This window comes from Trichomycterus rosablanca, chromosome 1 (genome assembly GCF_030014385.1).
Source record: "Trichomycterus rosablanca isolate fTriRos1 chromosome 1, fTriRos1.hap1, whole genome shotgun sequence".
In the NCBI taxonomy this organism is placed as follows: Eukaryota; Metazoa; Chordata; class Actinopteri; order Siluriformes; family Trichomycteridae; genus Trichomycterus; species Trichomycterus rosablanca.
The window spans coordinates 70,763,245-70,787,767 of NC_085988.1; the positions used below are offsets into that span (position 1 = coordinate 70,763,245).

Consider the following 24,523-nt stretch of genomic DNA (forward strand, 5'->3'; position numbering starts at 1 on the left):
ATAGCAGAGCATGGATTTGAACCACCAATCTTCCGGTTGATAGCCCAAAGCTCTACCCACTAGGCTACCACTGTCCCTAATGAGTTTAACCTTAATAATCACCACATGATTTTACTCCTAGTTTGCTTTAATTTGTTCAGTTTTGTCACATCGCAGATTTCGCCCACTTTTGGTTGCCAACGTTCGTTTTACTTCTTGTCACTGAAAATCGCCAGCTTTAATTAAAAATGAATAACGGCCAGTGTGAACTTAAGGTAACACACACCTGCAGGACTGGTAGCACACATAATAATTTCCAATAAGTTTAATGTTGCCTATGAATGAGGTCCTACCTAATTTCACGAAAAATCATGAAAATCTTGTCACACACCGTGAAATGAGGCTTTTCCCAAGTAACTTGCTACTTGCTGTGAAATTCAAAATTTAAGGTTTGTGTTTAGCAATTTAACAATTTTTTATTCTCATAGCATTCAAGTGCCTTACGTTTACTGGTTAATTTGCACTATAAGGCAGTCCTAGCAATCCTACGGCAATTCACTTAGTCAAAATGTCCAAGATGTTCAAGTGTACAGGAGCTAAAAACACTACTCAGGTAACTGAGTATGTTAAAACATGGACGAGAATTTGTTATAGGTTAACATTCAACCATTAAGGTAGGCTGTGCTGTGTATTATAGTCTCCATTTATTATATTATATAATTTATGTGTTGTTTAATGAGTGCTGTGAAATGTGGCACTTTTCTTTAAAAATCGGTGAAACATTTTAAATAATATTGTTCATTATTATACCCAGGTGTACGAGTGACTAAATGACAGAGGAACATTCTTGTTAGAAAATCAGTTTATGTCATTTATCACATGTATAAAGTCATTAATGAATTCTTGCAACTTCTTAAACTAAATAACACAATACTAAATATTTATTTATTCATTTTTAGCAACTGTTCCATTTTGGTCAGGGATGAAGAAGGGTGTGGGAACATGGAAACACTGGGTACAAGATGAGAACACCGTCTGGACTGGATGAAACCAAAATTCTTTGTTAGAAACCTGCACACACAAAGATGATGCAAAGCTCCACACAGATATTGGACGGATGCAGGGACCGAACCCAGGACCTCATGGCCCATGCCGTGTGCAGCACCACTTTACCAGCTATGCCACTCTGCTTTTCTATAGTAAAACCAATCTAAAAGTAGCCTATAAGCTAATACACAATGTCCAACCTTCCTCTTCCTCTGGAAAATAAATATCTCTGGCTGCTTTGTGACATTGTGTCAGTGTGAATGCAGGGTTAGTCAGCACAGCGAGCAGATTAGCGGCCAAGGCTAGCACCTGCTCTTACTCCCACCCAGCTTCTCACTGACTGTGTCCCTGTGAAAGGTAAAGAATATGGATGACAGGACTCTGCTTTTCTCCCTGCCATGTCCCTTCTGCCCCAAGGTGCTAGAGAGTGATGCTGTCATGATTAGATGAAAGGCATAATCAATTACCGAAAAATTGTTAGTTTGCCACTGTTTAAACTGCTTTCAATGTTGTTCAATCTTTTTTCTCACATAGAATTTTTAGAAATTTTAGAATTTCATCTACAGTCCATAACATCATTGAAAGAATTAAATGGTTAAATGATAGTGTCAGTGCTAATAGCATGAATATATACAATATATAATGTAGGGATGGCCTTGTAAATATTAGCAAGACAATGTCAGGGAACAATCTACACCAGTGGTCCCCAACCACCGGGCCCGGACCGGTACTTTATTACCATCATTTATCACCAGGCCGCACAGAAAGATTAAATAATTAGAGGTCACTACAAAAGCAATGAAAACACGGCTGGACATAGGGTACACACTTCGGGTCTTATAGTTTCCTATTACCCCTAGGTGGGAGCGTCTAGTTGCAGCAAACAAAGCACAGGGTTGCCACTGATTTTTCATCATTAGTGAGTAGTATTGTTATGCACTTTGTTTTTTATTATGCTCACCGAATAATTTTATTTTAAATCCTCCCACCCTCGCAATCCGTGAAATTATATCTTATATGAAACCGGTCCGTGGTGCAAAAAAGGTTGGGGGCCACTGATCTACACGTAACAACAGCATAGTTTTGTAACACAAGCGTGCAGGTGCTAGACTGGCCTGTCTGCAGTCACGTTGAAAACATGGGGAGCATCATGAGCGTAATATACGACAACAGAGACCTTGAACTGATTTGCAACTGAAGAGTTATATCAAGAACTATCCTAATTTATCCTGAGAAATGTTTCAGCCAGCAAAGGTACCAAACGTAAGGTTTACATAGGATATTATATATTGAAATTATTTACATTTTCAGCATTTAGCAGACGCCTTTATCCAAAGCAATTTACATTACAGTTACAGTATACAGTCTGAGCAAAAAAGGATTAAGGGCCTTGCTCAGGGGCCCAAGAGCAGCAACCTGGCAGTGGTGGAGCTTGAACCAGTGACCTTCAGATTACTAGTCCAGTAACTCAACCACTAGGCTACGGCTTGCCCTATTTATCATAAATGACAGCCTTTTTTATATATATTTTGTTTATGCGTTTTCTCCCCTTTATCTGCCAGCTGTTAGCGCGTCCAATTGCCCGATTGCGTCATGCTTCCTCTCCACCAATGCCGATCCCTGCTCTGACTGAGGAAAACGAAGCTAACTCAGGCCCCCTCCGACACGTGGGCAGCATGCCGTATGCATCTTATCACCTACACTTTGACGAGTGTAGTGCAGCTCAGCACTGTGTGCGGAGAGACACACCCCGAGAGCACTCTTTTCTCATCTCTGTGCAGGCGCCATCAATCAGCCAGCAGAGGTCGTAATTGCATTAGTTATGAGAGAGTCCTTATCTGGCTTAATCCCACCCATATCTGAACAATAGGCCAATCGTTGTTCATGTGGTTGCTCAGCCTAGCCGACAGGCAGAGCTGAGGTTCGGTACAATGTACTAGAGATTCCAGCTCTGGTTCCAGCGTGTGTTTTTACTGCTGCGCCACCTGAGCGGCCATAGCCGACAGATTTAATTCTTTTAGGTGCACTTGCACAAGGTCAGGGATTTTGTAGGACTATAGTCAGGTGTATGATTAACCAACTATACCACACAGGTGATAATGATCATTGATTATATATGTAGGTTGAAACCCAGTCATTAACTGAAACAGAAACAGCTGTGTAGGAAGCTTAAAACTGAGTGAGGAACGGCCAAACCCTACTACAAAAGTACAAAAATGATTGTGGAAGACTTATGAGGTACTGCAGAGATGATTCTCTGTCCAACAGGTTCTCTCATCTCTGCACAAGATTTTTAAGTCCTTTTAAACTGACAAAAAAAATCAAGAGTTCTGAATACTTTCTGAATCCACTGTATCTTCTCACATCATCTGCCCAAGGCATGAAAAAATACCCCTTCCTCTGTTAAAAATAAATGCCATTTAATCTTCCATCCTGCAGCACATTCAAGTTGGACCAATAAGTGTCTAATTTAATGTCGCAGAGCTTTTGTAAATGCATATCAAATTGAATGTTTGAATAATTGCATGCATGCAACAGCAAGGTCACTAAGAGAGCAAGAAGCTGCCAGCTGGCAAATCATAACCAAAGTCGTTGTCTAACAAAAAATCTATTTAATTAATGTGCCTGAGCAGAGAAAAAAAAAAAACAGCAAAGCCTCACAAGTGATGCATTGTGTCTTTGTTGTCTTTTCTCTGTTTTCAATTAAATACAGTTCAAAGTATTAGCTTTCAGTTTTTAATTTACATTTATCGTACATTTTTGGAATTGGGTTTATGGTTATATTATTATGGTTACATAAGTTCATGTCCGTTTACGTTCCAAGGATCACAGAAAGGGGAAACCACAGAGTGGCTCATTATTTATCAATTTTATGGTTGTGTGATACAGTGAGATGAGATGATGTCTGTTTGCCACTTTTAGGTTGCCTATTATGTAGGTGTTTTACCATTTTAAATGTTTTATTCTAATCCCAAAAGCTCCATTTACCATATAGAAGCACTTTGTGGTTGTACAATTACTGACTGTAGTCCATCTTCTCTGCATACTTTTTTAGCCTGCTTTCACCCTGTTCATCAATGGTTAGGACTCCCACAGGACCACTACAGAGAAGGTATTATTTGAGTGGTGGATCATTCTCAGCACTGCAGTGACACTGACATACTGTGTCCACTCATTGTCCACTCTATCAGACACGCCTACCTAGTTGGTCCACCTTGTAGATGTAAAGTCAGAGACGATCGTTCATCTATTGCTGCTGTTTGAGTTGCTCATCTTCTAGACCTTCATCAGTTGTCACAGGACGCTGCCCACGGGGCGCTGTTGGCTGGATGTTTTTGGTTGGTGGACTATTCTCAGTCCAGCAGTGACAGTGAGGGGTTTAAAAACTCCAGCAGCGCTGCTGTGTCTGATACACTCATACCAGCACAACACACACTAACACACCACCACCGTGTCAGTGTCACTGCAGTGTTGAGAATGATCCACCACCTAAATAATACCTGCTCTGTAGTGGTCCTGGGAGAGTCCTGACCATTGAAGAACAGCATGAAAGGGGGCTAACAAAGCATGTAGAGAAACAGATGGACTGACTACAGTCAGTAATTGTAGCACTACAAAGTACTTATATATGGTAAGTGGAGCTGATAAAATAAACAGTGAGTGTAGAAACAAGAAGGTGGTTTTAAATCTTATGGCTGATCAGTGTACATATCTATAGCGACCAACCAACCAGTAGTGTTAGTCTGGAGTGAATGGAAGATCCGTGTCCCTCACAAACCGGAGAAACGGGCCATATATCTTAGCACTTAGCATGAGAAAGAGAAAACATCTCTGATCCAGTAAGTGTATAAGGAAGGTGATTTGGATTTTCAATTCATCACGATTAATCTTCTAGCCAGTAGAGTGACAAATGCTATAACATTCTTGAAAGATATTGAAAGAGACTGTGATGAAGTGACCTCAAACAACGCACACAGAGGGAAGGGCAAAGCCAGAACTGTATCTGTATAAGGTTTGCAGGAGCCTGCTGATATCTATCACATATCAGGGTTACATTTTCATAGAATTTGGACAACCGGACTATAGCATAGTATGTGCGATGGACCAACTTGAATTGGATTTTTCTGCTGCAGGTTTCCTTTCTGTTCATCTACAGTATATTACCCCAAAACTCCTCTCAAGGCCTTACACACTTCTTAAATGCATTCCAAACTCATCAGCCTTATTATTGGGCCACAGCGGTATCAGGTGGCGCAGCGGTAAAGACACACGCTGGAACCAGAGCTGAAATCTCGATTACATCGTATCGAATCTCAGCTCTGCCTGCCAGCTAAGGCTGAGCGGCCACATGAACAACGATTGGCTTGTTGTTCGGATATGGGCTGGACTAAGCCGGATGGGGTCTCTCTCTCTCTCATGACTGGTGCAATTACGACCTCTGCTGGCTGATTAATGGCGCCTGCACAGAGATGTGGAAAGAGTGCTCTCAGGGTGTGTCTCTCCATACACAACGCTGAGCTGCACTGCACTGCACTCATCAAAGTGTAGGTGATAAGATGCATACTGCATGCTGCCCACGTGTCGAAGGGGGCGTGGGTTAGCTTCGTTCTCCTCAATCAGAGCAGGGATCGGCATTGGTGGAGAGGAAGCATGACGCAATCGGGCAATTGGATGCGCTAAAAGGGAGAAAATACATTTTAAAAAAATTATATATATATACAGTGTATCACAAAAGTGAGTACACCCCTCACATTTCTGCAAATATTTTATTATATCTTTTCATGGGACAACACTATAGAAATAAAACTTGGATATAACTTAGAGTAGTCAGTGTACAACTTGTATAGCAGTGTAGATTTACTGTCTTCTGAAAATAACTCAACACACAGCCATTAATGTCTAAATGGCTGGCAACATAAGTGAGTACACCCCACAGTGAACATGTCCAAATTGTGCCCAAAGTGTCAATATTTTGTGTGACCACCATTATTATCCAGCACTGCCTTAACCCTCCTGGGCATGGAATTCACCAGAGCTGCACAGGTTGCTACTGGAATCCTCTTCCACTCCTCCATGATGACATCACGGAGCTGGTGGATGTTAGACACCTTGAACTCCTCCACCTTCCACTTGAGGATGCGCCACAGGTGCTCAATTGGGTTTAGTCCATCACCTTTACCTTCAGCTTCCTCAGCAAGGCAGCTGTCATCTTGGAGGTTGTGTTTGGGGTCGTTATCCTGTTGGAAAACTGCCATGAGGCCCAGTTTTCGAAGGGAGGGGATCATGCTCTGTTTCAGAATGTCACAGTACATGTTGGAATTCATGTTTCCCTCAATGAACTGCAGCTCCCCAGTGCCAGCAACACTCATGCAGCCCAAGACCATGATGCTACCACCACCATGCTTGACTGTAGGCAAGATACAGTTGTCTTGGTACTTCTCACCAGGGCGCCGCCACACATGCTGGACACCATCTGAGCCAAACAAGTTTATCTTGGTCTCGTCAGACCACAGGGCATTCCAGTAATCCATGTTCTTGGACTGCTTGTCTTCAGCAAACTGTTTGCGGGCTTTCTTGTGCGTCAGCTTCCTTCTGGGATGACGACCATGCAGACCGAGTTGATGCAGTGTGCGGCGTATGGTCTGAGCACTGACAGGCTGACCTCCCACGTCTTCAACCTCTGCAGCAATGCTGGCAGCACTCATGTGTCTATTTTTTAAAGCCAACCTCTGGATATGACGCCGAACACGTGGACTCAACTTCTTTGGTCGACCCTGGCGAAGCCTGTTCCGAGTGGAACCTGTCCTGGAAAACCGCTGTATGACCTTTGCCACCATGCTGTAGCTCAGTTTCAGGGTGTTAGCAATCTTCTTATAGCCCAGGCCATCTTTGTAGAGAGCAACAATTCTATTTCTCACATCCTCAGAGAGCTCTTTGCCATGAGGTGCCATGTTGAATATCCAGTGGCCAGTATGAGAGAATTGTACCCAAAACACCAAATTTAACAGCCCTGCTCCCCATTTACACCTGGGACCTTGACACATGACACCAGGGAGGGACAACGACACATTTGGGCACAATTTGGACATGTTCACTGTGGGGTGTACTCACTTATGTTGCCAGCTATTTAGACATTAATGGCTGTGTGTTGAGTTATTGTCAGAAGACAGTAAATCTACACTGCTATACAAGCTGTACACTGACTACTCTAAGTTATATCCAAGTTTCATGTCTATAGTGTTGTCCCATGAAAAGATATAATGAAATATTTGCAGAAATGTGAGGGGTGTACTCACTTTTGTGATACACTGTATATATATAAGCCTTATTATTTATTTAACATATGTGATAACCAGAGCTGTTGTGATCAATCCTCACGCTGGTTTGATTGTCAGTTCGTTATAATTTCTCATCATGAAAACAAAAACAGTCCGCTCTACGGCTATTTCCCCTTTCAGACTTCAAAATATTTCAGACAGACCTTCAATCATTTCTTTCATACAACGAACCAGCATACTGCTTTTTCTTAGCTTTTTGAATGTTGATGTATTCAGCTGACATGTTTGCACCAGCATTAAAAAGCACCACAGCTGATCTCCATCACTCGTTTGGATAAATTGTTCCTCACCTCATGTATGACATTAAATTGTACACCAATCAGCCGTAACATTAAAAACGCCTGCCCCTTATTTACATTCACATTTGCTGCACTTATCTTTTATCCAAAGCGTCTTATAATTATGACTAAGCACAATAAAGGGGCCCAAAAGAGGAACATTGGCAGTGGTGATGCTTGAACTGGCAACCCTCTGATTACTAGTCCAGTACCTTAACTGCTACCCTGTCAGTGCTTTTCAGAAATGTTTCAAAAAGCTTTATTGTTTATCCAACTTATATGATAACCAGAGTTTCTGTGAACAATCCAATATGCTTCCAAACAGATCTGACCCACCCAGAGATGAACGCCACAAGACAGGTTCCTCACCTGCTGGACATTGCAAGGTGGATCATCCTACAGTGCATCTATATGCCAAGGGTAAACGATGCACACATGACCAGCCATCTACATGATCTCAAAGAAAACAGAATTCGTCCAACCACTCGACCTTTCTCTATTGCCCTGATGTTCAGTTCCAATGCCTATGTACCCAATGGTCAGGACTCAATGCAGCCCCATTAGCAGAATGGTTTGGTGCACTGTGTTGTGGCACATTCACCTCATCACCACTAATAAAATGATCAGCAATTTGCGCCACAGTAGATCTTCTGTTGATTTGTAACAGATACCATAACCAATATGCTCTTTGACATGAAGGAGTCTAGGCTTGGTTTCTGGATTGTTCCTCTGTTCCACTGTTAGTGGAACTCAGCATAGATGCCAGTGAGCATCCTTGGTGTTTCTCCGACACTTCAACTTAGCTGTCAGCCAATAACAATTTAGTCCTAATCAAAGGACTTTATGCCTGATCATATCTGCTGCATTCAACACGTGAACTATGAGTAACTACTATCTCCCTAACAATTAATATTACCCTGACTGTCTTATTTACAGTTATTACACAGCGGGATGTTCAGCGAGCACACCAGCGCTGGGATTCTGAACTCCACAAGCTCTGCTACCAGTCGGCTGGACTCCTCCTCTAGCCAACTGGCAGTGTCTGCAGCAGACAAAATTGGCCACTAAGTCTGCTGGGTGGGAAAAGACCAATCCAAAACAGGGATTGGGGTCTTCGACGCTGTGTAAGGACCCTGGTTAATAGCCGAGTCGGCTGTACAGAAGTGAAGGAACGTGGAGATCACTGTGTAACACTCTGTTTGCAAGACTGGCCTCACGTGCAAACTGACCAAAGTATGGGCGAATAAGAAAGGGTCAGTGGACAAAGGTATCCGCCTCGAGCACGATCGGGGTCCCCAGCATGGAAACACTAATCAGCTATGTTAAATTGGGAGAAAATCCATTAATAAAATAATTTTTGGGTGTGGTTCTAATGTTTTGGCTCATCAGTGTGGCTCATCAGTGTACATTTGAACAGGGACAAGAAAGACTATTAAAGAAAACATACTATATACACTGATCAGCCATAACATTAAAACCACCTCCTTGTTTCCACACTCACTGTCCATTTTATCAGCTCCACTTATAGAAGCACTTTGTGGTTCTACAATTACTGACTGTAGTCATCTGTTTCTCTGCATGCTTTGTTAGCCCCCTTTCATGCTGGTCTTCAATGGTCAGGACTCCCAGGACCACTACAGAGCAGATAGTATTTGGGTGGTGGATGATTCTCAGCACTGCAGTGACACTGACATGGTGGTGGTGTGTTAGTGTGTGTTGTGCTGGTATGAGTGGATCAGACACAGCAGCGCTGAGGGAGTTTTTAAACACCTCATTGTCCCTGCTGGACTGAGAATAGTCCACCAACCAAAAATATCCAGCCAACAGCACCCCATGTTGATCGGCGATCGGCGTATTTGCAATTTTATGACTGTTTTTACTGAAGTGACTTTCAAGGAAGCCAAATCCTAAATAATTTTCTACTACCAGCATCTCTGCAGTACATAGTGTACAACAACACAGCCCATACTATGATTACATTTTTTCTACAGTGCCAGCAGTGGCCATGAAGTGCATTATGTAAAAGAAATAATATGCACCCACCTATTTCCTGTTCTAAAGACATATATAGACAAGTCTGAAGAAAAGAAACTTCAGTGGCCTGCAAAGATCCCTGACCTTAACCATAATGAAGACTCTTCGTCTTCAGATAAATTGACAGACTGACATCATTACCAGACCTTTTTGGACTGAATATGGACAAACTGCCATGGATTTGTTCTAAAATCTAGAGAGAGCCTTCGCAGAAGAGCGAGGGCTGCTATTACCTCAAAGTCTGAAGACTCAGAGCAATTGCTGCCTAGCGGTTAAAATACTGGAATAGTGATTGAAAACTTGCTGGTTCAAGCCCCACCACTGCCAGGTTGCCACTGTTGGGCCCTTGAGCAAGAGCGTTAATTCACAATTGCTTAAACAATATACTGCCACAGTACTGTAAGTTGCTTTGGATAAAAGCTTTTGCTAAATGCCAAAGATGTAAATGTAAAGACTCCAAGTCCGAAAATGCAGAGGTCAGTCAGTGGTTGGCTATATAGTGTAGCTTAAGATCATTACTGTGGCTAGGGTAGAATTAATGCACTAAACTGTGTTAATGAGATCATTTTTAAGTGGTGGATCATTCTCAGCACTGCAGTGACACTGACATGGTGGTGGTGTGTTAGTGTGTGTTGTGCTCGTATGACTGGATCAGACACAGCAGTGCTGCTGGAGTTTTTAAATACCGTGTCCACTCACTGTCCACTCTGTTAGACACTCCTACCTAGTTGGTCCACCATGTAGATGTAAAGTCAGAGATGATCGCTCATCTATTGCTGGTCATCTTCTAGACCTGTAACAGTGGTCACAGGACACTGCCCACGGGGCACTGTTGGCTCGATATATTTTTGGTTGGTGGACTATTCTCAGTCCAGCAGTGACAGTGAGGTGTTTAAAGACTCCATCAGCATTGCTGTGTCTGATCCACTCGTACCAGCACAACACACACTAACACATCACCTACATGTCAGTGTCAATGCAATACTGAGAATCATCCACCACCCAAATAATACCTGCTCTGTAGTGGTCCTGTGGGGGTCCTGACCATTGAAGAATAGCATTCAATGTTGTTGTCCATTCAAAAAGTAGACTGGGGTAAAATTTGGATACCATCATAGACCCTTGAACAGAAACCCTTCTCTGGCCCAAATGTAACAGAGCTCCTGAACCTCAAACTGACCCGATAGCAAGGTCCTTCTCTTACGGCTGGGCAAATTGTGTTTTGCTGACGTGAAACCAGCCTTGAAAGAAAGGGCTGGGTGTGAGACCCTGGTGGTGGGCATCCTTTCTACGTCAACCACACTGAGAACACAAAACAATTGTGATGTACACCAGCCTTGAGAGCACTTGTACCATCTGAGGGCATAAGGGCAGGTGTTCAGCCCCCACTGGAGTGCATACCTGAGTGCAAGAATGCAGCAGATGAAAGGATGGGTGCATTATGAGGGTGCTTCAGAAAAGATGAAAAGGCAAGCAGAGAGCTGGTGTGTTTATGAAACAAGGCATTACTCGAGAGTGCTACGCTTTGGGATACGTGGGGGAGGTGGGAACACTGACCCATATATGTAGGGCAAGAACAAAAAATGCAATGCTCACAGGAGCAATCAAACAGTAGACAGCGTGAGAACATTGTGAACAGGGAATGACCATGGAAACGCTCCACTGGACACTATTTCCAACCAATAAGACAATTCAGTAACTTGTAATCAATAGAAATTTACACTAACCAATATAGCACTCATCAGAACAAGCCCTCGTAGCAACATCCAACCTCTAGAACTTGACCTGGTCACACACCGGGTGATTTTATGAGCCATAAATTAGCCTATTGATTTTCTCCAAAAAGCAAAGTCAATCCTTATTTCTCAAAGCAAGCTCAAGGCTAATGATTCACAGGGATAGTAAAACAATGACAGATCCTCATTTCCTGTCAGCTGAATGGATCGCTGCAAGCACTTACTGTGCAGGTGTTCGGAGGCGTAGTAGTACACATCCTCGTAACCCTCGTGATAATCCTCCTCGGGCCGGTACTTTTTGCCCTTGCGTCTCCGGGACCTGCGGATCTGCTTGACAAAGCCAAGGAAGCGTTCCATGCTGGGCTTGTACGATCCAAAACACAGCAGCAGCAGCAGCAGCAGGAGAGGTAGCAGCGGTGCACGTGTGTATGTGCACTCCACTTCACAAAGAGCTCAGGAGAGATCCCCAAGGGAAAGACAACAAGAGGTAGGGAGCGGTGACTGAGGAGGAGGGGAGCGGCAGCTTTCGGTCATCTGGTGTGGAAAGGATCGAATATCAGCTAGCTCCCGAGCCCTCCAAGAGAACAGCAGTAGCAGTGCAGCTCGGCTCTTACTCAGCCCTAACGTCAGTACTCACTCTCAGCTGAGCAGCCTAGTGCATGTGGCTGAGTGCCATAGCGGCTGTGCGCATGGTAGAGAGAGAGAGGGCGGGGGGAAAACACTTATATGTACACAGGAGGGTAGCTCCTTACCCTTCCTCCAGCAAGGAAACCGAGCGAGACAAAGAGGTAAAGTTCAAAGAGAGCTGCCAGGCGGTTGAAGAATCCCTTGGTTGATTTCGTACTGTGCTTGTATTGCAGTCAGGTAGAATGTGTGGGTAGTTAAACAATTACTGACTGTAGTCCATCTGTTTCTCTGCATGCTTTCTTAGCCCCCTTTCATGCTGTTCTTCAATGGTCAGGACTCTCCCAGGACCACTACAGAGTAGTTATTATTTGGGTGGTGGATCATTCTCAGCACTGCAGTGACACTGACATGGTGGTGGTGTGTTAGTGTGTGTTGTGCTGGTATGAGTGGATAAGACACAGCAGTGCTGCTGGAGTATTTAAACACCTCAATGTCACTGCTGGACTGAGAATAGTCCACCAACCAAATATATCCAGCCAACAGCACCCCGTGGGCAGCGTCCTGTGACCACTGATGAAGGTCTAGAAGATGACCAACTCAAACAGCAGCAACAGATGAGCGATCGTCTCTGACTTTACATCTACAAGGTGGACCAACTAGGTAGGAGTGTCTAATAGAGTGGAAAGTGAGTGGACACGGTATTTAAAAACTCCCTCAGCGCTGCTGTGTCTGATCCACTCATACCAGCACAACACACACTAACACACCACCACCATGTCAGTGTCACTGCAGTGCTGAGAATGACCCACCACCCAAATAATGCCTGCTCTGTAGTGGTTGATGTTTAGGTGAGGGACTATTCTCAGAACAGCGTCCTGTGATCAGAAAGTGTCCACTGATAAAAGACTAGAAGAAGGCTAACAACACACATTGAGAACTATTAAATGAAAGTAGCTCTAGTCTCTAACTGTACACCTACAATCAGTGCTAAGAGAGTATGTGTTCCTAATGAAGTGGCCAGTACGTTTAAACATTATTAAAAAATCCCAACAACACTGTGGTGTATCTAGGCCAGATTTATTACCTGGATTATATCCAGTGGTGTATCCTTGCCAGATCCTTTAACTGGATTGTAGCCAGTCCAGATCTTTTAACTGGACTGTATTTAGTGGTTTATCTAAACTAGATCCTTTAATTGGATTGTATTCAGTGATTTATGCAGCCCAAATCTTCTGACTTGATTGTATTATGTGGTGTATTCAGACCAGATCCTTTAACTGGATTGTAGCCAGACCAGATCCTTTAATTGGACTGTATTCAGTGGTGTATACAAACCAGATCCTTTAACTGGACTGTTTTTAGCAGTGTCTCTAGACCAGATCCTTTAATTGGACTGTATTAAGTGGTTTGTCCTAACTAAATCCTTTAACTGGACTGTATCCAGTGATAATTTCAGGCCAGATCCTTTAACTGGACTGTATTCAATGGTAGTTCCAAAACCAGATCATTTAACTGGACTGTATTCAATGGTATTCCCAGACCAGAGCCTTTAACTGGACTGTATCCAATAGTATTTCCAGACCAGATCCTTTAACTGGACTGTATCCAATAGTATTTCCAGACCAGATCCTTTAACTGGACTGTATCCAATGGTATTTCAAAAACCAGATCCTTTAACCAGACTTTATGCATTAATATATATAGACCAGATGTGTTAAGCAGACTTTCTCCAGACCAGATCCTTCAACTGGACTGTTTTAGCAGTGTATCCAGACCAGATCCTTTAGCTAGACTGTATTCAGTGGTGTATTCAGGCCAGATCCTTTAGCTGGAATGTATTCAGTGGTGTATTCAGACCAGATCCTTTAGCTGGACTGTTTGGTGGTTTAATCAGACTATATCCTTTTACTGGACTGTATCCAGTAGTTTATCCTGACCAGATCCTTTAACCAGACTATATCCAGTGGTTTACCCTGGTCAGATCCTTTAATTGGACTGTCTTCAGTGGATTATCCAGACCAGATCCTTTAACTAGACTGTATCCAATGGTATTTCCAGACCAGATCCTTTAACTAGACTGTATTCAATGGTATTTCCAGACCAAATCCTTTAACTAGACTGTATTCAATGGTATTTCCAGACCAAATCCTTTAACTGGATTGTATTCCATGGTGTATCCAGACCAAATAATTCAACTGTACTGTATTTAGTGGTTTATTCAAACTAGATCTTTTCATTTGACTGTATCCAATGGTATTTTCAAACCAGATCCTTTAACTGGACTGTATCCAATAATATTTCTAGATCAGATCCTTTAACTGGACTGCATCCAATGATATTTCTAGATCAGATCCTTTAACTGGACTGCATCCAATGATATTTCTAGATCAGATCCTTTAACTGGACTGTATCCAATGATATTTCTAGATCAGATCCTTTAACTTGACTGTATCCAATGGTAATTTCAGGCCAGATCATTTAACTGGACTGTATTCAATAGTATTTCCAGACCAGATCCTTCAACTGGATTGTATTCCATGGTGTATCCAGACCAAATATTTTAATTGTACTGTATTTAGTGGTTTATTCAAACTAGATCTTTTCATTGGACTGTATCCAATGGGATTTTCAGGCCAGATCCTTTAACTGGACTGTATCCAATGGTATTTCCAAAACCAGATCCTTTATCTTGACTGTATCCAATGGTGTTTTCAGGCCAGATCTTTTAACCAGACTGTATGCCAGACTTTGTTGTCATAATCAATTGGCAGCCCTGATTTCCAGTACTGTTAACTAGTGCCATAAATCTTTGGATAGTGTGTGTGTGTGTACATGTAAGCTCACATGTACATGAGCTACATTCCAATCCACACGCCCTCACTGCATAGTACACTAATAACACTAGACTGATACAGACTAATAAGTATAGAAGTGTATGGTCTAAGTATTAGCATAATGGTTTATGCAAACTATAGTCTGTTCTGGCTGGTTATGCATTAATTAAACCCACCTGGGATCAATACAATTTCAAACACATTTCCAAAAGCATAATTTATGTCTCTTTCATAAATGAGAACATCTGCTGGGATGTAAAGGAGGATTTTGGTTTACAATGGCAGAAAGGACAGTGGTCCCTGCGTTCTTAACAATTAATTATTATCATGTTGCCTTGCTGCACATTTGTATAGGTGATTTTTCTTCGGCTTGTGTCATGCCGCTGACTCCGCTCACTTTCTGGCACTCCAGTAGCCATAAATTGCCAGCTCTCTAAGAAAATGAATGACTTCTGGTGGTACAACTGAGTGGGTGTGAACACAAAGGAGCAGATATGCAGACTTGCTGATAGAGGTGGAAAAAAGAAGCTTTATCTCCTTTTGCACTGTCAAAGAAACACAAAGTTTAGAATTACACTGACCAGCAGGAACCACAATCTCCAGCCTCAGCCACCCTGGATACAGGCTATAACACCTGCAGCATTAACAGGCTTGAGCAACGAGTGTTAATTGGCCAGATTTTTGCTGATGGAACCAAGCTTATTAACACCCGCCGCTTCAGATCACTGACTGTGCCAGCCTGGCTGCTCATGGCACGGACCTATGTGGCATAAGGCGAGTGTCTCGCATTTCCATGAAGAGACTGGAGCTTGTTTTTGATGTTGGAAACACAACCTTAATGAGGCTTATTTAAAAGGAGAGGAAAAACCGAGTCTTACACTGGGGTTCATACTTCATACCAAGCAAATTTCTACTGGCATCTCATTCAGACCAGATCCTTTAACTGGACTGTTTCAAATGGTATTTCCAGACCAGATCCTTCAACTGGACTGTATACAATGGTATTTCCAGGCTAGATCCTTTAACTGGACTGTATCCAATTGTATCCAATTGTATTTCCAGGCCAGATCCTTTAACTGGACTATATCCAATGGTATTTCTAGACCAGATCATTTAACTGGACTGTATCCAATGGTATTTCCAGGTCAGATCTCTTAACTGGACTGTATTCAATGGTATTTCCAGACCAGATCATTTAACTGGACTGTATCCAATGGTATTTCCAGGCCAGATCCTTTAACTGGACTGTATCCAATGGTATTTCCAGACCAGATCCTTTAACTAGACTGTATTCAATGGTATTTCCAGACCAGATCCTTTAACTGGACTGTATCCAATGGTATTTATAGACCAGATCCTTTAACTGGACTGTATCCAATAGTATTTCCAGACCAGATCCTTTAACTGGACTGTATCCAATGGTATTTCCAGACCAGATCCTTTAACTGGACTGTATTAAATTGTATTTCCAAAATCATTAAGTTAATAAGCTTGGCTCCATCAGCGAAAATCTGGCTAATTAACACTCGTTGCTCAAGCCTGCTAATGCTGCTGGTGTTAGAGCCTGTATCCAGGGTGGCTGAGGCTGGAGATTGTGGTTCCTGCGAGTCAGTGACGGTGTAATTCTTAGCGTTTTATGGCACAGACCTATGTGGCATCGCATTTCCATGAAGAAACTGGAGCTTGTTTTTGACAACAACTTGTTTTGGAAACACAACCTGAACAAGGCTTGTTTAAAAGGAGAGGAAAAACGAGTCTTACACTGGGGTTCATACTTCATAACAAGCAAATTTCTACTGGCATCTCATCCAGGCTGTGACTGGAATGTTTCACAGCTCTAGCAGCACCCTGGGTGTTGGGGGGTTGGGACAATAAACAACCACATTTTGCAGAAGACAATGAATCACTCCTAGTAATCACAGTTGTACATGCTTGAACATGCCTCCAGCTTGTTTGGGAGTTCCTGCTTGAGTGCACTTCATTTTAAATTGTACCAGCATGCGTTTAAATAAGGGGGGTTACCCCTTTAAAGGACAATGGGGGGGGGGGGTCTCTTTTGTTGCACAGACAAGCACTGAAGAACCTACCACATACCATTGGCTCTGGATCATCTGCCCCTCCCCTTCCAAAAAACAGACACATAAAGCTAGAGACCTAATATTAATAATTGTTAATTCATTTCAATTTATCCAGGTCAGTGTGACAAATGAGTTCACAGTCACTTGGGAACACTAAGTAACAATTAATTAACAATTAATCATCATTAACGTCATCACTATTAATTCTCATGGGCCAGACGAGTGTCTGCAATGGACAAGACAGATTAATGTCCCTTGAGAAAAAGAGGGGTTGGGGGTCGAGGAGGGCAGACTAAGTGTTGGTCCCGAACCTGGACAAAAATAGGAGGGTTAGGGTTGCGTCAAAAAGAGCATCCATGTAATGAATAAAAAGTTGAACCAAAAGTAGTTAGACTTGGCTGAAAAAGTGGACAGTTATAGAGCTACAGTGGTACCTTGTAACTCAACGTCCCCCAAACTCAAAAGATTTGAAACTCAACACTCTTAGTCGAGAAATTTGTACCCTTAAACTCAACGTGTTCAGTTTGTTTTAAAAAAATGTATTTATTTAATTTCAAATGAACAATGAACAGTTGCTCGGCGTGAGTGGTGTGGTAATACATCATCAACACCATCAACATACATCACCCCTTACAAAGACTTGAACAGTCAATAATTTTTATGGAAGGTTTATTTTAACAGAGAGACAGAATATCAACAAAAAATCCAGAAAAAAAACATTAAATAAAAGTTATAAATTAATTTGTATTTAATTAAGGGAAATAAGTATTTGATCCCCTACCAACCAGCAAGAATTCTGACCCCCACAGACCGGTTATGTGCACATGAGGCACACAAATGAGTCCTGTCCCTGTATAAAAGACTCCTGTCACAGAATCAGTTTCTTCCTTTCAAATCTCTCGACCACCATGGGCAAGACCAAAGAGCTATCAAAGGACGTCAGGGACAAGATTGTAGACCTGCACAAGGCTGGAATGGGCTACAAGACCATCAACAAGAAGCTTGGTGAGAAAGAGACCACTGTTGGTGCGATCATTCGAAAATGGAAGAAATACAAGATCACAGTCAATCACCCTCACTCTGGAGCTCCATGCAAGATCTCACCTGGTGGGGTAAGAATGATTCTGAGAAAGGTGAGGTCAGTCCAGAATTACACGGGAGGAGCTTGCCACTAGCTGAGCGAGCTGTGAGGGACCCTAAATATTAAGAGAGATCCTTTGTGATCAGGGTTGGTGGGCTATACTGCTTAAAGATATCAGCAATAAGCTAATCTATTTAGAGCACTGAAAGTCATAAGCAGGACTTAAGGACTCTAAGAGATACTCAATTCAACATTTAGTCAGTGTAAATTCCTTTTAATAAATTAAGTATAATTACAATATAAGTGCAATTGTTTTTAATCCTAATTTTTTGTAATAGAAGGTAAAACTAATTTAAATCTGAAAGCCATTTTACATTTATATTTACATTTATGGCATATAGCAGACGCTTTTATCCAAAGCAACTTACGTTTGTGACAGTATACAATGCAAGCAATTGGTTAAGACCCTTGCTTGCTCAGGGGCCCAACATTTACAATACATTTGCAGCATTTGGCAGACGCTTTTCATCCAAAGTGACAGTTTGAGCAATTGAGGGTTAAGTGTCTTGCTCATGGGCCCAACAGTGGCAACTTGGCAGCGATGGGGCTTGAACCAGCAAACATCTGATTACTAGTCCAGTTCCTTAACCACTGAGCTACGTCTGCCAACAGTGGCAACTTGGCAAAAGTGGGACTTAAACCAGTGACCTTTTAATCACTAGCCCAGTATCAAGCTACCAGTGCCCCATTATTATTATTATTGTAATTACACTAACCCACTACTGCAGGAATCCAGGGTTTGATTCCCTAGAACTGCTAATGGCCAGTCAGGCATCAACTCACTGACATGACTATGTCAGGGGAGCACCCTGTGCTGTCAAGTCGAGACTGTTCAGACTCCTGGCTCCATACAGGCAGGGTCACACATGTGAGCTGTACGCACAGGAATCTTCAGCTCTTCTTCAGTAACAAGCTGAGTGCCTTCCAGCCTGAGGGTCCCATCTACTGGCACTATACCGCCAGTCATTTTGTGTGGTTTTTCTTTTTCTTTTTCTTTTTATCCATTTGCTTTTCTTGGTAGAGTACAGAAGTGAGGTAGAGGTTTACCTCAGTGATTATCCAGCTCTGACAATGACAGGTTTAGTCTGACACCTCTGCTAAGACCTTACTGCCATGGAGACCCTGAAAAGAGGTAAAATTCCAAGTAGCATAGCTCTCTGCTTCACAAATGCACGCCAGCCTTCTCGCCTCGGCAAGGCACCATACCAATACAGAACTGGGTATCTGGGCAAGAAACACCCTGGTTAAAAAGGGAGAAAGAAAACCCAAAGGTCTCTCTAGAAAAGTTCAAACAGTCCAAAGTCTGTTGTAACATTTCTTGCTGCAATCCATTAATTAGGTCTTTAAAGCAGGTTGGAAGCCCAGGTTATATTTCACAACCCAGTGGGAATTTTCTAAATGGCATATAAAGATGTCATGATGAAAAGTCTCAGGTTTAACTGAACTCTTTGTGAAGAACAGACTGCATATCACTGCACATCACCTGGCTAACACCATATTTACAGTGGGAGCAACATGCTATGGTGGTGCTTCTCAGTGGCAGGGACATGAAGACTGGTTAAAGCTGAAGGACTGAAGAATTCTACTAAATGTTCTTGTTTAATTGTGATTAATATTTATTTATTTTAACAAAATGATTTACACACTTTGGTTACATTCATGACAGGACAGAAAGTTACTGGTTACATAAAGTTTATCAGTTCACAAGTTTAATATCAAACAGTCGTGGACAATTTTGTATCTCCAATTCACCTTACTTGTACGTCTTTGGATTGTGGGAGGAAACCGGAGCTCCCGGAGGAAACCCACACAGACACAGGGAGAAAATGCAAACTTCATTTTCAACTTCAAACAGACTATTCCACCTGGGAATCAAACCCAGGACCTTCTTGCTGTGAGGTGAAAGTGCTACCAAAAGTCAATATCTAAATAAAAAGACCCTGAGTCAAGCATAGCATCACCACTGTGATGGTAAGGCAGTGGTAGCTTAGTGGTTAAGGTACTGGACTAGTGATCAGAATGTTGCTTCACTATATAGACAAAAGTATTGGGACACCACTTCTAATTACTGAATTCATGTGTTTACGCCACAAAGACTGCAAACAGGTATAATAAATCAATTCTATGAAGTAAAGATTACAGTATATGCGTTCACCTTTGCAGCAACAGTTTAGCATGACTGTGCCATTGTGCACAAAGCAGGGTCTATACAGTATAAACATGTAAACTTTACAAATGCTCTTTGACTAAATAGGCAGAAATTCCCATAGACATGTTGAAGACATGTTGAGCACATGTGATAGACCTTGCAAAAAGAGTGTTGTCTGGTATAGCCACCAAGGTGTGTTGGCAACCCAGTATTTATGTATATACGCTAGTGTAACCAGTTTCCCCTGAATCACTGGGAGCAATGCAGCAACATACCCAGGCATAGGACCCCTCTCTCCCAACCCCTGGGTGCGTCGCGAGCCAAAAAACATGGGTCGAATATGTAAATATAGGGCAGTTGTAGCCTAGTAATCAGAAGGTCCCTGGTTCAAGCCCCACCACTGCCAGGTTGCTGCTGTTGGGCCCTTAAGCAAGGCCCTTAACCCTCAATTGCTCAGACTGTATACTTTCACAAAATGTAAAATGTAAATGTAAATAGGAAATTAACTTGTGGAGGCTTTACGTTACACCTTGTAAACCACAGTGCGACCAGATTGCCAAAATGTATGTCGCTTGAAAAAACCCTGCTCTAGAGATTCGAACCCTGGACTAGGGGCAATGCAGCAACATACCCTGGACATTTATCCTGGGGCCTAGGACCCACCCCGACCCCTGGGTGGGTCGCGAGCCAAAAAACATGGGTCGCAGAGAAAAATAATAACAAAATTAACAAATTTTAACAGACACATCAACATGAAATGAACTTGTACATAAACACCCCTTTGTGGAGGCTTTATGTTACACCTTGTAAACCACAGTGCGACCAGATTGCCAAAATGTCGGTCGCTTGAAAAAACCCTGCTCTAAAGATTCGAACCCTGGACTGGGAGCAATGCCGCACCATAACCTGGACAGGACACCGATTCATCACGGGGCCTAGGTCCCCCCTCCCCCGACCCTTGGGTGGGTCGCAAGTCAAAAAACATGGGTCACAGGTAACTATAATAATAATAAAATAAACAAATCTTAACAGACATATAAACAAGAAATGAACTTGTACAAAAATGCCTCCTTGTGGAGGCTTTACATTACACATTGTAAACCACAGTAGGACCAGATTTCCACCAATTTAATTAATCAAGTAGATTTCGTTTTGTGTTTTGTTTTGATGCATCGTTTGTGTTGCCTGAGTTGCCTGAGATGTCAGCAGAAATTCTCTTGGTATGACGTATGAAACCCAGCGTGAGACTTTTTTTCCCTTTCTTTTAAACAAGTCTTGAAAATGTGGGTCGCTTGAAAAAAAAAACCCGCCCTAGAGATTCAAACCCTGGATTAATAACATAGTGGGCTAGTTTAATTTACTTTTGCACCACCTAAGTGCCACAGTAACTTCAATTTTGACCTTTTCAAGTGTGAATCTTGGGAGGTTGTGCTGGTAATGCACAATTCGGTCACTAAAGCTACAGCTTCCCTTCTTTTTCCCCTCTCCGCCTGAGCCTCATCTCAAAATATTTTCTGTCTTGGCAAAATGATATTCCTACAATGTGTATAGAAAAGAACATTTCTGCTCAGATGTCAGAGCTACTTTATTTTACTACTTTCCCTCCACAAATGAATCAAATTCATATTTTACTCTCAGCTGCAAAGTGTAATTATAAAAGAGCGTGAACTTCAAATGAGATTCAGCATGAAGAAAAATGGCCTTCGATGAGATCAGGGAAGCAGGTAATTTCCCCTGATAAAAGAAAACGTTAAGCCATCAAGCAGATATTCGGTGCAGGTGCTGGCATGGTGGAATCCCAGAGAACTGCACAAACGTGTGCAAAAGCAAATGAAAGAAAACGAAAATGTAATTAAAGAAAAAAAGAGAGATTTGAAACGATACCCTGTTTTTAGTGGGTGCATTATAAAGGGTGTGAGAGCCACAGTTTAAAGCCTCATATGTAGTGTAATATCTATGTAGTATGAAACCATAGCTATGTATAAACATACAGTACTATCTTGTAACTTGAAGTCCCCTAAACTCGAAATCTTTGAAACTCAACGCCCTTCATCCAGAAATTTGTATCCTTAAACTCGACTTTTCCCTTAAACTTGACGTTTCCCTTGTTTAGCGCTTGGCCTGAGCGGTGTGGTATGACATCATCAAAGAGCGAATATGAGACGAATCTGCATTTGGACTCTGAAAGCATCCACATGTATCTGTCTTTAGCTTATTTTCCTCACTGTTTCACTTTTAAACTTGTGTTATAGCTTGGGGTGCTGAGAAATTCTAAGAATTTCTCTAATCTAATATTCTAATCTAAGAATTCTAAGAATTTGATTCTAAGAATCAAAAAACAAATAAAAAAAGACTGGTAAAAACACACGCTGGAACCAGAGCTGGGATCTCGAATACATCGTATCGAATTTCAGCTCTGCTCCGGCTAAGGCTGAGCGGCCACATGAACAACGACCGGTCTGTTGTTCAGATATGGGCGGGACTAAGCCGGATGGGGTCTCTTTCCCATGACTGGTGCAATTACGATCTCTGCTGGCTGATTGATGGCGCCTGCACAGAGCTGAAAAAAGAGTGCTCTCAGGGTGCGTCTCTCCATACACAACGCTGAGCTGCACTGCACTCGTCAAAGTGTAGGTGATAAGATGCATACGGCATGCTGCCCACGTGTCAGAGGGGGCGTGGGTTAGCTTCGTTCTCCTCAATCAGAGCAGGGATCAGCATCGGTGGAGAGGAAGCATGACGCAATCTGGGCAATTGGACGCGCTAAAAGGGAGGAAAAGGGGAGAAAATGCATAAACAATATACTGTATATATAAAGACTGACATAGAAACACTAAACCTCTCTTAATTATTACTGCTCATAAGTTCTCTCCACTAATGACATTTTTCGCTCGTTGTTTCAGTAATATAAGTCACATTAAGCTTTGTGCACCGACGCACTCCATAGGAAACAACGGCACAGCCAGTGCAAAAGCGATTTTCCCACTTCTCATGTGAATACGCCTTTACTTAACAGAATACGGTATTTCAAGACCAACCATCTCCACGGTTAAGAAGCATTAGAAAACAATAAAGAAGTCAAGGTAAAGTGTAGGTTGTATTGATTTTTAACTGTTTTCAATTGTATTTCAGTGTTTTTATATTGTATTTGTGTTATTGTCACTGTATATGTGTCAAAAACAACCCCATTATTTTACATTAACCTAAAATATATGCAGTTCCACGGGAGCATGGAACACTTTAACAGGTTTCCCATACATCCTTATATGAAAAAATACCTTAAAACTCAACACCTTGTAAACTCAACGCCACTCCCAGAACCAATTGATGTTGAGTTTCAAGGTACCACTCTACTCCTAATGGGTAAACAAAAATGGTTAATCACAACAGTGAACCCTTCTTCTTGTAATTTGTTGACGTTAATATATCTGATGAAGTCACCAAAGTACTCGTCACAGTGGATCATTCTAGTCTGCATAGCTGATTGGGCACAGTTTGTACACCAGATTCCCTTCCTGATGCAACCTTTCATATTTAATCCAGGCTTGGGATAGGCACTGAGAGTGCACTGTCAAGTGTACCTCTCAATGGTTGGACTGTCAGGCCACTCCCAGTCTGTGTACACACCCGACTGGCTGATAGCACCACTGATATCCGATCCCTAAATCTTATCAGTAGTGGGCTATTGTAGCTTAACTAATTATTAATCATGAACTTAGGTGCTCGAGTGGTGCAGCAGTTTATTACACTAGCTATTCAGTGCTATTTGCTGGCCGGGTGTCTACACAGATATAAAATGGCACAAGCCCTTTGACAGCTAGGTGTCCTGTCCATGGTATTCCTTGCACACAGTGCTTTCAGGTGGAGCAGGACCTGCCACAATGGAAACGAAATGAAATCATCCTCTTCGGCTCATTTACGTCTCCTCTACGTCTCCTCTAGAGTGTTCACAGAAGGCATGTTGCTTATCTTTTTCCCTGCTAATTTAGATTTTATTGTAGGTCCCAAGGACACTTATACCAGCGAGGTTCACACTTCTGGAGGATGAGTGCCTAGTGATGATTTATGTTCAGATTTGCATGCCTTGGTTCATTTAGCTGAATGAAGACAATGAAACCTGAGGGAACATATTAGCAAGTATTTATTAGCTGTATAACTATATTTCAATTACAATTTTTGATGTGTATCTCCACCTGCTGTGTGTGCTATTTTTGCTGACGTTTGGACCTTGGAGTTACTGGCTTAACTGAGTCTACATTCTGTTTACTTGTATCATTAGCAC

At 42.2% G+C, this 24,523-nt stretch overlaps 1 protein-coding gene across 2 annotated transcripts in view; it reads right to left on the reverse strand.

The window, feature by feature from the left end:
- grip1 (glutamate receptor interacting protein 1) overlaps nucleotides 1-11,769 on the reverse strand; it is a 371,696-nt gene extending 359,927 nt beyond the window's left edge. For both annotated transcript variants that reach the window (XM_063006172.1, XM_063006163.1), the window contains exon 1: nucleotides 11,637-11,769. In XM_063006172.1, the coding sequence (XP_062862242.1) occupies nucleotides 11,637-11,769 (133 nt within the window). The remainder of the gene's footprint in view (nucleotides 1-11,636) is intronic.
- Nucleotides 11,770-24,523: the final 12,754 nt, after the last annotated feature.